Source organism: Humulus lupulus, chromosome 8, assembly GCF_963169125.1.
Source record: "Humulus lupulus chromosome 8, drHumLupu1.1, whole genome shotgun sequence".
Classification (NCBI taxonomy): Eukaryota; Viridiplantae; Streptophyta; class Magnoliopsida; order Rosales; family Cannabaceae; genus Humulus; species Humulus lupulus.
In genome coordinates, this window is record NC_084800.1 from 58,415,079 (window position 1) to 58,430,038 (window position 14,960).

General features: G+C 32.6%; 2 protein-coding genes, 1 long non-coding RNA gene and 1 other non-coding gene across 4 annotated transcripts; 2 read left to right on the top strand and 2 right to left on the bottom strand.

Moving 5' to 3' along the window:
- Nucleotides 1–504: 504 nt before the first annotated feature.
- On the bottom strand, nucleotides 505–588 carry TRNAM-CAU (transfer RNA methionine (anticodon CAU)). Its single transcript is given in 2 exon segments — nucleotides 505–540; nucleotides 551–588. It is a non-coding gene; the product is annotated as a tRNA-Met (tRNA).
- Nucleotides 589–719: 131 nt separating this feature from the next.
- Nucleotides 720–1,564, top strand: LOC133797396 (uncharacterized). The gene is made up of 2 exons (XR_009875642.1): nucleotides 720–945; nucleotides 1,102–1,564. It is a non-coding gene; the product is annotated as an uncharacterized LOC133797396 (long non-coding RNA).
- A 254-nt stretch (nucleotides 1,565–1,818) lies between these two features.
- Nucleotides 1,819–4,072, bottom strand: LOC133797397 (protein ARV 2-like). The gene is made up of 9 exons (XM_062235282.1): nucleotides 3,551–4,072; nucleotides 3,433–3,480; nucleotides 3,244–3,333; nucleotides 3,129–3,174; nucleotides 2,951–3,033; nucleotides 2,737–2,831; nucleotides 2,416–2,482; nucleotides 2,237–2,312; nucleotides 1,819–2,080 (listed from the first exon to the last, which is right to left on the bottom strand). The coding sequence occupies exons 1-9, from the start codon at nucleotides 3,650–3,652 to the stop codon at nucleotides 1,992–1,994; spliced, it is 696 nt and encodes a 231-aa protein (XP_062091266.1). The 5' UTR covers nucleotides 3,653–4,072; the 3' UTR covers nucleotides 1,819–1,991.
- A 3,462-nt stretch (nucleotides 4,073–7,534) lies between these two features.
- Nucleotides 7,535–8,530, top strand: LOC133795454 (uncharacterized). Its single transcript, XM_062232903.1, has one exon. The coding sequence runs from the start codon at nucleotides 7,535–7,537 to the stop codon at nucleotides 8,528–8,530; it is 996 nt and encodes a 331-aa protein (XP_062088887.1).
- Nucleotides 8,531–14,960: the final 6,430 nt, after the last annotated feature.

Consider the following 14,960-nt stretch of genomic DNA (forward strand, 5'->3'; position numbering starts at 1 on the left):
GCACTTGGATGTTAAGGACTCTCCCATTTTTAAGCATTTTTCTCTTGTTTTATATTCTGTGAGGGGTGGGTCATGTTTTGACAAATTATGTTTTGAAAAATTGTTACTGTTCTTGGCTTGAGGATGTTCCTCACTATGCCTCTGCTTGTGTTACTGCCCAGTTGCCTTTGCCTTTCTAATGGCTTTCCTTCAGTTAATGAAGTTTTTTTTTAAAAAAAAAAAAAAAGTTAATAATAAATTATCTTAAATTACTTAATAATAGTAAGTCCCTTTGAAGAGAGCAAAAACTAAAATAAAGTGAAAAATGTGAAGAAATGTAAAATTTATATGAAGCATAAAAATATTAAGATTACTTATAACTAATCTATTTAAGACTTAAAAATATAGCCGTTTCAAAAAAAAAAAAAAACTTAAAAATATTCTGGTACTTTAAAAAAAATGCATAAAAATATTTGATAACTTATAACTAATATTCTGGTACTTTTTTTATATAAAAAAAAAGTTTGGGGTGAGAGAGGCTCGAACTCTCGACCTCAGGATAACTCGAAGCTATGAGACCTACGCGCTAGCCAACTGCGCCACCACCCCTGTTTGATGATGTAGTCTAAGTTTTTTATAATAATCGTATTTTATGTTTGATTCGGGAACTTCATTAATTTCATCCTATTTCAGTCTCAGCGTTGCTCTGTCAGCATATGCAAACTTGCGGTTAAGTTCATAAGGCTTCCCTATTGTTGGCTGTCGAAGAAAATCTGGCACAAGTAAATGGTTTAGACACCAAATGAAACATCACTGACTTTCATGAATGAATGCTCCAGTGCATTTGCCGGGGAGAGATCGGTTGTTTTAATGTAGCCACTGAGGTATGTCATTACGTTTCTGTCGATAGCGAAGGTGTTCAGAAAATAATCCCAGTCATCAGCAACCATATCCAGAGGAAGTGAGGTAAGAAACTCAAGCTGCATTGCATGACTCAAAACTAAAAGAGAAGCCTTCTCTTTCGAAGGAGAAAAAACTTGTTATGTTGAAGCGAACTCTATATGCTTATATATATATATATATATATATATATATTCTTCAATTTCGTATGATATCATGCAGACTATAGAAGCTACCAAAACACCACATTACCTCTCTTCACTGGCTCTGAAGATAAGTCTGGGTGAAAAAGTTAGACAAAGGTTAAAAGCAGCAACTTGGAGAAAACTTTCAAGAAGAATCAAGATTGGAATTCTGAATAGTTTCATCTTTTTTGTAGAATAATCGTTCGATGCAATCAAGGGCACAGTTTTGTTCGGGAATTGGTGGAAATGTGCAGAAGAAAAGGATTCGTTTCTGGGGCTATAGTGCTGCTAATTGTGTATAGTATTTGGCATTTAACGTTCCATTACATGAAATGGTGAAATGGCCAAAATACACTTGTTTACATTAGCATTCTTTCATTTTTTTTCCCAAGGCAGGATTTTGCTGCAGATCAATCGTGTTATGTACTTTAATGTTACTGATTACGTATGTAAACTATAGCCATTATCTTGAGGTTGAGCTGATGCCATTTTGGGAGATATTTGAAGTGTCTACTCTGAAATGGCGTGTTTTTAATCATCCAAACTGCAAGCAGAATTGAAAGTGTGACTAAATGGGTTTTATCAAGAGTTCCTTATGAAGCAACACTCCTTGTACGAGAATTGTTTAAAGAAACTATTGAAGAAAACGTGAGGAGGATAAATGACTAGGGAAGTTGTGATTCTACGCTGTAACTGCACCAATTGACATGCATTTTGTTGGGTGGCACGAACCAGAAAAAGATTTGGCCATAGATAACCCTGAACCGTGATTGATTGTACGTTAAAAGGCATAATTGTACACCATTTTACTCACTTCTCCACTGCCGTATGTGTCATAGGTCATAGGCACAAAGCAATTAATATTGACAATTGAAGTTTCGACAAGAAAATAGAAAATCACATCAAATGCCTTAAATCATTAAGTTTTCAACTCCAGCTTTGTGTGACCAAAAACTTCATCAAATGTGCACTGAAACAGGTCAATATACATCTACTTGTGGGTGACTTCGAGATCACTGCTTCATCCAAAACAAGAAGACCAAACCATCGATCAGGAGCATGACAAATATATAGCCATTAAATTCAACAATTCAGACTGCACAAATATCTCTAGACAGAAATGAACCGATAATAGTAACAAAGGGTGATCAACTATGGCCATGTCCTCTAACCTTTTAGTGCTACGGTGTTGGACGAGAAGACATACAAATCAATGATAAAAACCACAGAAGATGGAAATTCCCAGACCTGCAGAAGACAAGCTTGAATTAGAGTTCAACTTTGAACTTAAACTAGGTATTATATAAGATAAGATTTAAATTAAGAAGGATGAGAAATCGTCAAACCATACCATCATAGCAAAGAGACACAACTTGAAGTAACTTGAGATGAGGATTGCAAGCAAAATGTCTTTGTACCTGCTCAAACAATAGCCCAAATTATATATTGCAGTATCTGAACAAGTATGTGCCACTTAGAAAGATGAGATCTTGGCTCCAAGGGTCCTTTTAATGCCCTCTTTCATCACTTTTTTCCGCTATATAACTTAATCATGTTTAATCATTAAAGCTATACTTCCTACTGAAGACATATCAGCACTCAACAATACCTAAGAAAAATCCCTGCTTCTAATTTTAGACATGACTTTTATTTTAGCTTTCAGAAATTTTACCTGAGGGAATTAAACCATGTACCCAAAAAAATCCTCATGGCAAGTACAAAGGTAGAAAAAAACCCGAGGTTTCCAAGAAATACATCAAGCAATATCTACAACGAGCAGGAAAAAAGGTTTACATGATCTGTTCAGTTATACATTCTGTAATATGAAGTAGATGAAAGCCTGAGAAATCAAACAACTTAGTTGCAATCAAAGTAACAATGGCAACCTTTTGACTTGTCCAAATGAAATAATCAATGCTTGTGGACAAACCCCATTCTTCTTTGCTTCTACATATTAACAAACTCCTATCTTGAGGGGTGTTAAGGCACTTATTTATATTCAAAAGATTGCATCACATTAAAGAAAGAAAAAAAATCAATTTTTTATTGGAGAGGAATGGATACAAGCATCCAATAGAAGAAATCCAAAACTGCATTTCCACAGCAAACCCTGCAAAGTCATCAGAGTTAGACACACTAATGAATGGTTAAGCAAAAGAAAATGAAGAAGAAACTATACCTGCAAATTGAGAGCTTGTGGGTCTAGCACATTATAGAGTAAATGTCTATAAGCTTTGGGCTTGTGAAGAATCAAATCAATAACAACTATCTGCCAACCATCCACCAAAAGGAAAAGAAAAAAATGATGCTTAAAAATGTTGAGCTTTAATATTTGATTTAGAAAACGAAAAGGGTATTTTTAAAATACCATGATTTCGCATTCAATGTACTCATCCCCAACTGCTTTACAGTTCTCCTGAAAAAACACAATTCCTATGAAAAAAGAAAAAACAAAATGAAAAAGAAAAGGGTTAGAATTTACTTACGCATTTCATGAGTCTGATATTGCCGGGCAAGTATTGAACGAAGAGGGATTTCATTCCATTCCCGCACTCGATACATCTGTACTTCATTCCTCCCTCTGTCATATAATTCTATTTTCTCAAAGAAAAGTCGTCGTTTTATTCTTCCTACGATACACACAAATACACCTTTACAGTTCAGAATTGACTACAATTAGCACCATTGTCGTCAAAACGTCAAAAAATTTGATGGTGAGTGGGTAATATGTTTATCAATAGGCCGGAGTGGAAGACATGATCGGCGGTATCAAACCTCTGAAAATCTGAAATTGGAAGGAAACAGATTACAGAACCCGTCGGCGGAGAAGGCCTTGACAAAAGTTGGGCTATGACTTTGCACAGTAGCACTATAAGCCCACATCATTTTTAAGAATTGGGCCGATGTTGCTCTGCTTTCATTAGACATTTATTCATGTGAAAATTACACATGACCTTATTTTTTTATTCCTTTCAATTTTTATTTTTTACTTAAAGAGGAGAATGTTATGGGATTATTTTCTTATAAATTTTCAAAAAATATAATTATGTCATATTCTTAATGATAGTTATGTTATCAAGAGTAACTTTGTCATTTTATTAATATTTTAATTAATTTATTGTTTAAAATTTTTTAATTAAAAATAAATATGTATTTTCACATATATTTTATATATTTTAATATTACATAATTATACTTGAAATTTTTTCCCGCTCTCTCTTCAGCTTGAGCTGGTGCCATGGCAAGGAGACCGAGAATGAAGAAGAAAACGCCAAGGAAGAAGAAAAGAGGGCCATCTTCCACGGATCCAGTCATCAAAGTAAAATCTATAGCTGGCATCCTAGGGGTGGAGACTATGGTGTTTGATGAAGAAGAGGAAGCTGATGGAATTCGACTGGATAATGCCGAGGAGGGTCGAGTGCAGGATTCTTCTTTGCAATCTAAGAATGGAACAGAGTTGGAGAAAGATGATATGGCTTGTCAGTCTAAGCAATCTACGAATGGAGCAAGCTTGGAACAAGATGGTTTGGATCGTCGATCTATGGTAAAACAGACACTTAACGATTGGTTGGGGGTTCTGAAAGGAGGATCAGGAAAGAAAGGGCAATCAGGTACATCTAAAACTAACCCAGTCTTGCATATTGAGTTTAATTGTGTTAAGATAGAAGCAGAAGATATAGAAGATGAGATTCAATATTGGAATTCAGCATTGGTCTGTTATGTTTTGGGAGCCAATCCACTAATATCGGTGATGGAAGGATATTTTCGTAGAATTTGGAAAGATAAGGGAATTGATAAAATAGGCCTATTAGCTCCAGGGGTCTTTATTCTCAAGTTTAATACGGTGGAGACTAGAGATGGAATTCTGAACGTTGGATACCAGTTCTTTGATAGGAAGCCTCTTATCATGAAAAGATGGGATCCTAACTCTAAATTCACTAGGGAAACAATATTGACAGTTCCGGTTTGGGCTCAACTGAGCAACCTTGAACTAAAATACTGGGGTGAGAGATCAATGGCAAAGATCGTTGGTACAATTGGAAAAATGGTGAAGCAAGATCGAGCAACTTTGGCTAGGGAGAAGCTACAATATGCTCGGGTCCTAATTGAAGTGAGATTTACAAAAGAATTACCAAATCAAATCAAGTTTGAAGATGAAAAAGGGGATTATGTGTATGTTGATGTGCAATATGAATGGAAACCTGATATTTGTTTGCAATATAAAGGGATAGGTCACAGGAAGGAAGTTTGTAAGAAGAGAGTGAGCCAAGGAGAATCATCAAAAATTTGGCAAGAGAAGAAAAGTGGAGCACCAAATTCAGACCAGTCTACGATTGGAGGCAAGACAGTCCAGAGACAGGGAACAGTAGAGGAAAAAACAGAGGGGAACTAATTTCTCAATGGGAAGAAAGGAATGGTGGGTAAGAATAAGGAGGTGCAAGAGAGAAATTCCTTTTCGGTACTAGGACAGTTTTCAGAAGCTGAGGTTCATGTTGGGGAAACTTTACAGGAAATGAGGTCTAATATGAATGGAGGGGGAGAGCCTCCATTCATAAATGGATAGATTATTTGGGTGGAATGTTAGGGGGCTTAACAAAACTAGTAAACAAAGGGAGGTCATGCGAATGATCTCTAACAAAAGAATTGGTTTTGTTAGCCTTCTAGAAACAAGGGTAAAGGCTTCAAATATGGGGTCTTTATACCTTAATATGTTTAAGGGTTGGTGCTTCACTACAAACTTAATGCATCACCCTAATGGTAGAATTGTAGTGGCTTGGAACCCTTTGAGTTATGATGTGGATATTCGAGGTGGTGCTAGCCAATGGATGCATTTTGCTGTCTCTGCCAAAAATGGTGTTCAGTTGGCCATAACAGTTGTGTATGCGTGTAATGATATGCAAGGTAGGGAGAGGTTATGGGAGGATTTGGAAAATATTGCTCATGATATTAAATGCCCTTGGATTGTAATGGGAGACTTTAATGCTGTATTATCTCCTGCAGACAGATTTCCTTATCATGGTAATGGTTCAGAATTAACCTCTTTTCAAAATTGTGTGGAGCATTGTAGGTTAGTTGATATGAAGTATTCAGGTACATTTTTTACGTGGAATAATAAGCAAGCAGGAAAGGACAGGGTGTTTGCTAAACTAGATAGAGTTTTGGCTAATGAAAGTTGGATAGAGAAGTTTAATACTGCTGAAGTTATTTTTTTCCCTGAAGGTGATATGGATCACAGTCCTTTTATGGTGAATTTTGGCTCACTACCTGAGAATAAGAAACCGTTCAGATTTTTCAATTTTTGGAGTAATCTTGAAGGTTTCCAGAGGACAGTGGCTGAGAGTTGGATGAAGGAAGTTAAGGGGACACCAATGTTTTGTTTGATAACAAAATTAAAGAGGCTTAGAGTGGAGTTGAAAAAGCTTAATAGAGAAGGGAAAGGGGATGTGTTTGTACAGGAGGCGAAGAAGCACAAACTGATGCTAGATGTCCAAGGGAAATTACAAACTGACCCTGGTAATAGCCATCTGATAGATGAGGAGATATCAAGAAGAAAAGACTATCTGCAGGCTCATAAAAATTTGGTTCAGTATCTGAAACAGAAAGTTAAAGAGGATTGGTTAAAACATGGGGATGAGAATACTAGATTATTCCATCATAGCATTCGGAATAGGAATATTCAGAATGCCATTTACTCTATTTGGGACATGAAAGGCAATTGGCTGGATAATCAGGAAGAGGTTCAAAATGCTTTCTATGAGTATTATGAGGAACTGCTAGGATCAGAAATGAGAGGTAGAGGGGCTGTATTGGATTCGGTGGTGCAGAATGGAGCTATTGTCTCAGAGCAGCAAGCTGAATTTTTATTAAGGAAATATACCGAAGAGGAGGTTAAGGCTGCTCTATACACGATACCTGATGAGAAAGCTTCAGGACCAGATGGCTATAGCAGTGCATTCTTTAAACAATCGTGGAATATCACAAGTGGTGATCTAACTAAGGCAGTGCTCTCCTTTCTTCATTCAGGGAAAATTCTTAAAGAAATCAATACTACAAACATAACCCTTATCCCAAGTCTAATTGCCCTAAGAATGTTAGTGAATATAGGCCAATTGCTTGCTACAATGTGGTCTATAAGATAGCTACTAAGCTTATATGTTTGAGACTTAGAGAGATTCTCCCTTCAATTATATCAGAGAATCAGAGTAGTTTTATTAAAGGTAGGAACATAGCTCATAACATAATGCTATGTCAAGACCTTGTGAGAGGGCATGGGAGGAAAAATGCACAGGCAGCTTGCCTCTTCAAAATAGATATTCAGAAAGCCTATGACTCTCTCGATTGGAAGATTTTACAAGAAATGTTGACAGCCCTTAAGTTTCCTGGTCAGTTTATCTAGATTTTCTCTCATGATTAATGGGGCTCCTACGAGTCTTATTCATGCTAGAAGAGGGTTAAGGCAAGGGGACCCGATGTCCCCTTTACTGTTTGTGATTGGGATGGAGTATCTAACTAGAATTCTAGCTAAAGTGGCCAAGCAGCCTGATTTTCAATACCATCCTAGATGTGGAAGCTTACAACTAACACATATGTGCTTTGCAGATGACCTACAAGTGTTTAGCAAAGGAGAATTCAAGGCAGCTTATCTGTTATTAAGAGGGTTCCAATTATTTTCGGAGACATCTGGTTTGAAGGCTAATAAGTCGAAATCTGCCATATATGGAGTAGGAATTCAGGAGGAGTTTTGGCATCAACTGACAGAGATAACTGGCTTTCAGCGAAGCAGGCTCCCTTTTAAATACTTAGGGATGTCAATAAGCAACAAAAGAATCTCCAAAGCTGAGTGTGAGTGTTTGGTGGATAAAATGGTGAAAAGGATAAGAATTTGGAGCTCAAGGAATCTCTCTTATGCAGGGAGGGGTGTCCTTATTAACTCTATTTTGCTTTCCATTAATACATATTGGTCTCAAATTGTTATTCTACCAAGATCAGTGATAGATAGAATTAATCAGATTTGTAGAGTATTCTTATGGAAGAGTGGTGATAGTGAGGAGGGCCATGGGAGAATATCCTGGGCAGAGATCAGTAAATCTAAACAGAGAGGGGGGCTGGGCTTTAAGGATGTCGGGCTATGGAATAAGTGTGCCTTAGGGAAATATGTTTGGGCCATTGCCAACAAGGAAGATAATATGTGGGTGAAGTGGATACATACAGTGTACATAAAACAAGAAGATTGGTGGGATTATAAGGCACCTAGCACTAGTAGTTGGTATTGGAAGCAAATAGTAAGGGTCAAGGATGAATTAAAGGACATTTATCAACGAATTGTTCCCAGCTGGCCATATTACAGTGTAGCTAAAGTGTATAACCTGATGAATAGAACAATTCTGAGAACAGATGGAAATTTGCTTCAATTTGGGATAGACTTGGACATCCAAAGCACAAGTTTGTGGCTTGGTTGGTGTTAAAGCAAAGGATGCCGACTAGAGATAGACTTTTCCGATTTGGAATTACTCAAGATACTCTGTGTGTTATCTGTGGTCAGTGCATTGATGGTCATACATTTATTTTTTGAGAGTAAGTTCAGCAAGAGTTGTATAGATTCTATCTTGACTTGGTTAGGAATAGGATCCCATCGATTTGAACTGGTTGGGATGATGAATTGGATCAGGAGAAGTAGACAATCTGCCTGCAGAAGAAGAGTATACACATGTTCACTTAGTGCTTGTGTGTACCACATGTGGAGAGCTAGAAATTCAGCTCTTTGGAAGCTTCAGGTGCCATTAGTGGGTTATGTAACTCAGAATATTAAAACTGAAATTTGTCATAGATTTAGCTTGTTGTTGGAAAGGAACCTAGGAAAGGAGGATTTAGCATGGGTGAGGAAATTACAGTGTAATTAACAGTTTGATGTTTGCTTGTTTGCTTGTTTAAGTGGTAGGAGTTTGTAATTGATTGGTGTTTGTAAGTTGTGCATAACACAAGCTAGCTAATTTTAAAAAAATATATATATTACATAATTATTTCATTATTTATTATCATTCAATATTATTTTTTATTACTATATTTATTTTTTATATAGTCTTTTACTATATATTTTTTTCGACTTTTTCTAGTTTTTTTACGTTACGTTTTTTAATTACTTAGACTTTTTTTGCATAATTTTTTAATATATATAAGAAATTCAAAACAAAATTTTTTTTGTGTTTTTCTTTTACTGTATGCTTTTTTTTTTCGAATTTTCCCCTACTTTTGTGATTGTTATTTGGTTTTAATTACATTGTTTAACGTTTTGTTAGTATCCTGTCATTTTCCGTATTTTTTTTAAACTTTTTTTTTAAAAAAAATTCCATAAAATTTGGGAAAAATTATTTCCCCATATTTTTGTAAACTTTGATTTTCTCCTTTAGCCCGTTGAGAGCTATTGTGTTTGTTTACTCTGTTTCTTGGTTCCTTTCAGCTAAAGGATAGAGTGACTAAGTCACTAACTTGGCTAAAAATGACCTAGATGCCCCTAGGGCCAAATCTCTCTTTCAAAGCCCCTCAAATGTAATTTTGTCTTTCGTCACATATCTCGTTAATCATAACTAACGCCTTATACTTCCCATTAATTCCAATATCCTCGAATTGTTACCAAATAATATGTAGTTATGGGACCAGACCAAAGACAATATGTAGTTAGGTATCAACATCCCAACCATTAACCCAAGGGACCATTGGGTATATGTGGGCTAGACTGAACCAAACCACCCAAGAATCCACAACAAACTCTTGAGCTGTGGTTCATTGAAGCTCCAACCATTTCATGTAAAAAGTGTTAAGACTTATCGTACTAGATCTGCTCCAACCCCATCCATCCCCAAGTTTTGGTTAACTTTTTTAGGTAGAAGGCATCATCCTTATACATATTCATGATAAAAAGGTCTATATGAAAGCTGTATAGCCATTTCCTGAACTAAAGAACATCAGTAGTTATGTTAGGTACTTATTAATATTAATGAAAGCACTCCATGGAATCTCTCCAGAGATTGTTCATTTTTAATACTGATTAACATTGAAATGGAAGCCTATACATATATACATAAATAAGAAGTAGCTAAATTTACCAATGTTTTACTAAACTTACTTCTGGTTGATAAAGCTGGTTTCTAACATGACTGTATTTTGTATGAGTTACAGGGGATACAGCGCAAGTCCAAAAGCAAGGATTCAATATTAAAAAAAACTACTAAATATGTTTTGAAGCCTCATAAAGGATTCAATATGTATAGACAGATATTTGCCAAACTAGTTTCGAAATAGCCATTCGAGATGACTACGGACCCAAATTCCTCATCAACACAAAAACAGAATTCAAATCATACCATAACTATGGACCCAAATTAAAGAAATTATAAATACCCATCACACAAACTCAAAAAATTTCAATAATAAAAGATCATTATCACCCATATATCTAAATATCATATTAATCCAACCCCAAAATTCTAATCACGTTGTGTAGTTCTTGCAAAAATAAAAAATCCAATTTCAAACAAACAAAAATTCAAGCAGTAGAAGATGGAAATAATACAATACCCATCTGAAAAAATGAGTAGAAGATGGAGGAGATGGAGATGGAGAAGAGAGCACTCACCATTACCCAAAACTTAGCAAAGAAGATGGAGAAGGTTGGATTGGTAGCAGCAGCTTTGGTTTGGAGAAGAAGGGTTTCGTTTTGGGCTTGCTCCCACGACTTCGGGATTCTTGAGCTTCTTCAACAAATTCTCTTCTTCCTCCGAAACCGGGCCGTTGGAATTGGGGATTCCGGTTAGGGCATCAAGCTCTTCGATTTCAGAGGAAGACGGGGAAGAGTAGAGGTCTAGCCCTGAGGAGAAGAGAAAAAGGGTTCAGTCGAGTTACTTACTTGACAATAGTATATACTATATAGGGAAGCAAGTGACCAAAGTCCAAAGGGTAGAGCCTTATTCGGTGAATGGGCAATCATCTGTTAAAGCCCAATAGCTGTTTCATCAATGACATAGGTCCTGTTTGGCATGGCTTTGGAAGAGCTTTTGAAGTCTTAAAGTTACTTTTAGATGTGTTTGGATGAAATATAGAAAGAGCTTTTTGAATTTAGAAGAGCTTTTAAGAGAAGCACTAACTCATTAGCTTTTTCAGGAAGGACTTCTAAAAAAACATGGGAAGCTATTTTCTAGTTTGAATGAATCTTTCATAATACCTATTTTACCTCTATTTTTTATAAAACAAAAAAATAAATTACATCTTTATCCTAAATTATGAAGATAACAGTTATATAATACGATTTCTTTTTTCTTAAAAAGTATTCTATCTAATTTTTCTAAAAAAATCTAGGTACGATTTTTTTAGTTTTTATTTTTCTTATTATTGTTTTATATATAGAATTTCTTTCTCTAACTACATTTATATTTTTATATTTGAATATTTAATTTAAAATTTTAGATTTTTTATCTATTAATTAATATTAATTCATATATGTATGTAATTAGATTTTTTTCTTCAAAAGAACGATTAATTTTCAAATGAGTTCAGACATAACATATATTATTATTATTATAAACATATATTTATGGTTAAATTTGATATTTATTTTATTAGTGGTTTTATGCAGTATATACCAAACACTCTGAAAAGCTCTTCAACAAAGAAAAAAGCTTTTTTCAAAATATAAATCCAAACAGGAATTAGAAAGCTCAAACTTTTACTTCTCTTCTTCTTATGTCTAAAAGTAAAAGTAAAAACTAGGGCAATTAACACATATACGGCAAATTTGGAAAAAAATTCTGAAAATACGGTATTTTAAACTAATTACAATATTACGGTAATCTATACCTATTATATAACCCACAACCCATTATTATTAATATTTACCCAGATATCTATATTACCCATCCTATTACATGATGAATATTACACTCCAAATTTATATAAAACTATTATAAATATTATCATGGACAACATATATATATATATTAACATCTTCAAATAAGTTTTGAATTACATATTTGTAAACTTACAAAATTGTAATCAAAGTTTAGACTTGAAAAAACCATATAGTTGAAAGGTCATAATCATAAAATTATTTTAAAATATAGCAATAAATTTGTAACAAATTTTTACAAACAACATTAGGGATGCTCAACATTTTTACCACTAATCAATCCAATTCAATTAAATGTTGGATGTTGGAAATCATCATCCAATCCGTTTTGGCCCACAAATCCAATCAAATCCATTTGTAATTAGATTTGGTCGATTTATTTTTATTTTTATTTTTTTTATCTTTGAACCTAAATGTTGATATTAAACAAATTAACAAGCAAAACAAAAAACATACAAAATACTAGACACTATGGAGTAATAATATCAATTTAAGTCCTTACAATTGTCACATTATAGTCCTTTAAATATTAAGTTTACAACATTAAGTCCATTAAACATCAAGATAGAGAAAGATTAAGTTTACAAATCCAATCAAATCCAATTAATTGTAATTGAATATCCAATTTTTTATTATTGGATTGATTCGGGGTAATTGGATTGGTTTAGATCTTGAGCAACCCTAAACAACATGATAGAGAAATACTAAATAAGAACTTACATGTTACAAACATGTAACAAGCTTTTACAGACAACGGCAACTATGAATTTACATGTTACAAACCTGTAACATGCTTTTACAGATGCGTAAACCAGTTACATAAAAATATTTTTGTAAACAATATTTATAAATATATAACCAAGTTTTACAGATTTGCAACACAAGTTTTATATTTTTGTAGACAACATTTATAGAATAATTCCTTGCTAATTTTTTAAAATTTTGTAACAATGGTTTACATAACTAATTTTATAACTAAAAAAATTATATTTGTGACTAATATTTTCAAAAAGTAAGTTGTAACCCTAAACAACATGATAGAGAAATGCTGAATAAGAACTTACATGTTACAAACATGTAACAAGCTTTTACAGACAACGACAACTATGAATTTACATGTTACAAACCTGTAACATGCTTTTACAGATGCGTAAACCAGTTACATAAAAATATTTTTGTAAACAATATTTATAAATATATAACCAAGTTTTACAGATTTGTAACACAAGTTTTATATTTTTGTAGACAACATTTATAGAATAATTCCTTGCTATTTTTTTTTAATTTTGTAACAATGGTTTACATAACTAATTTTATAACTAAAAAAATTGTATTTGTGACTAATATTTTCAAAAAGTAAGTTGTAAATTTAGTTAACATATTTGTAACAAAAATATATAAAACTAAGTTTGTAACTAAAAGAATATTATAATTAGTATATACAAAAATGTTAAATTGCATTAAACAAGGAACATAAATATATATATTTTTAAATTGTAACAATTAATAAAGAAATAGATTATATTGATTAAATATATAATATTTTATGTAAGTATTATACTAATAAAGTATAATATTTATTTAATATTAATAATTATATTTTAAATATTTATAAGTAAAATTAATTTATTTGTAATTATTATTATTATTATCATACTAAAAGTATCTATGAACTAATAACTGAAGAGAAAAAGACAAAAAAAATAAATAAAGTATTGAGATTTTTTTTAAATATATAGTATGAAAATTGTAATATTTGTATTATAAGAATTAATATAATTAAAATAGTTTAAAATATAAGATTAAAATTGTATTGATTTGATTAAAAATATTAAAGTGATTTGACATATAATATTTAAAAATAAAGTTGAATTGACAAAAAAAATGTTAGTTCAAAATTATATATTAATAGGATATAGATACGGTGAAAAAAAGCATGTGTATATATATGTTAGTTCAAAATTATGTATTAATAGGATATAGGTACCACATCTACTAACCACCTCCTGCACTGCCGTATGCCACAAATAAAAAAATGCCACAAATAAAAAAATACCGTATATTTGAAATATGAAACCGTATAAATATAACATACCGTATATTTCAAATTTTTTTGCTACATGCGGTGATGTGTGTAATTTTCCCTAAAAACTATGCCAAACAGGCCCATAATAGTATTGCCCTCGATCGCCACTGCTGGTGTTTTCAAGTTTGGGTACTAGTTTTATAGCACAATACATTAAAATCTAAAATTTAATGCACAATAAAATCAAATGTGTAAATGATAGAAATTTTAAATAATAAATGGTATACGTACTTGGTGGATTGTATTGTATTCATATTAATGAGGTGACTAATGAGATTCTACTGGGCTATTTCCTCTGGTTATTTTCCAATTATTATCTAATTTAAAATTAATTAATTAATTATAATTTTTTTTGTAACTTTTTTTTTAGAAATTATACTATATGTTTCCAGATTCTGTACTTCTCATGTACATAGCAAAATATTAATTTCTGTCATATTATTTTCACCCATTGATAATTTGATATATTTATTTTTTATTTGCGCTAATATATATTTGACGTATTCAATTAAACATAAAAAAACTAATCTTTATGTGTTATTTATAGTTATTATTTTTTTATAATTGATATATATATATACATTTACCTACATTATTACATCTAGTATATACTAATTCAACATAGGAAAATCCATCCTTGTATATATTATTGGAATATACTTGTATAATGTATATTTATATATATATGATATACCTAGTAAAAAGGTATTGATAGATTTTGGTGCAATTTATAAAACATACATTTTGCTACTGCATCATTAGCTAGAGTCATTCTCCCTCCAAACTAAAATCATTATGAATTTTGAAAATACGAATATAAAAAGTCTATAGTATATGAAAAGGGGAATTTGCCGAAATGACTATATCACATATTGATATTTGTAAAATGGCTTTTATATTTTAATTAAAT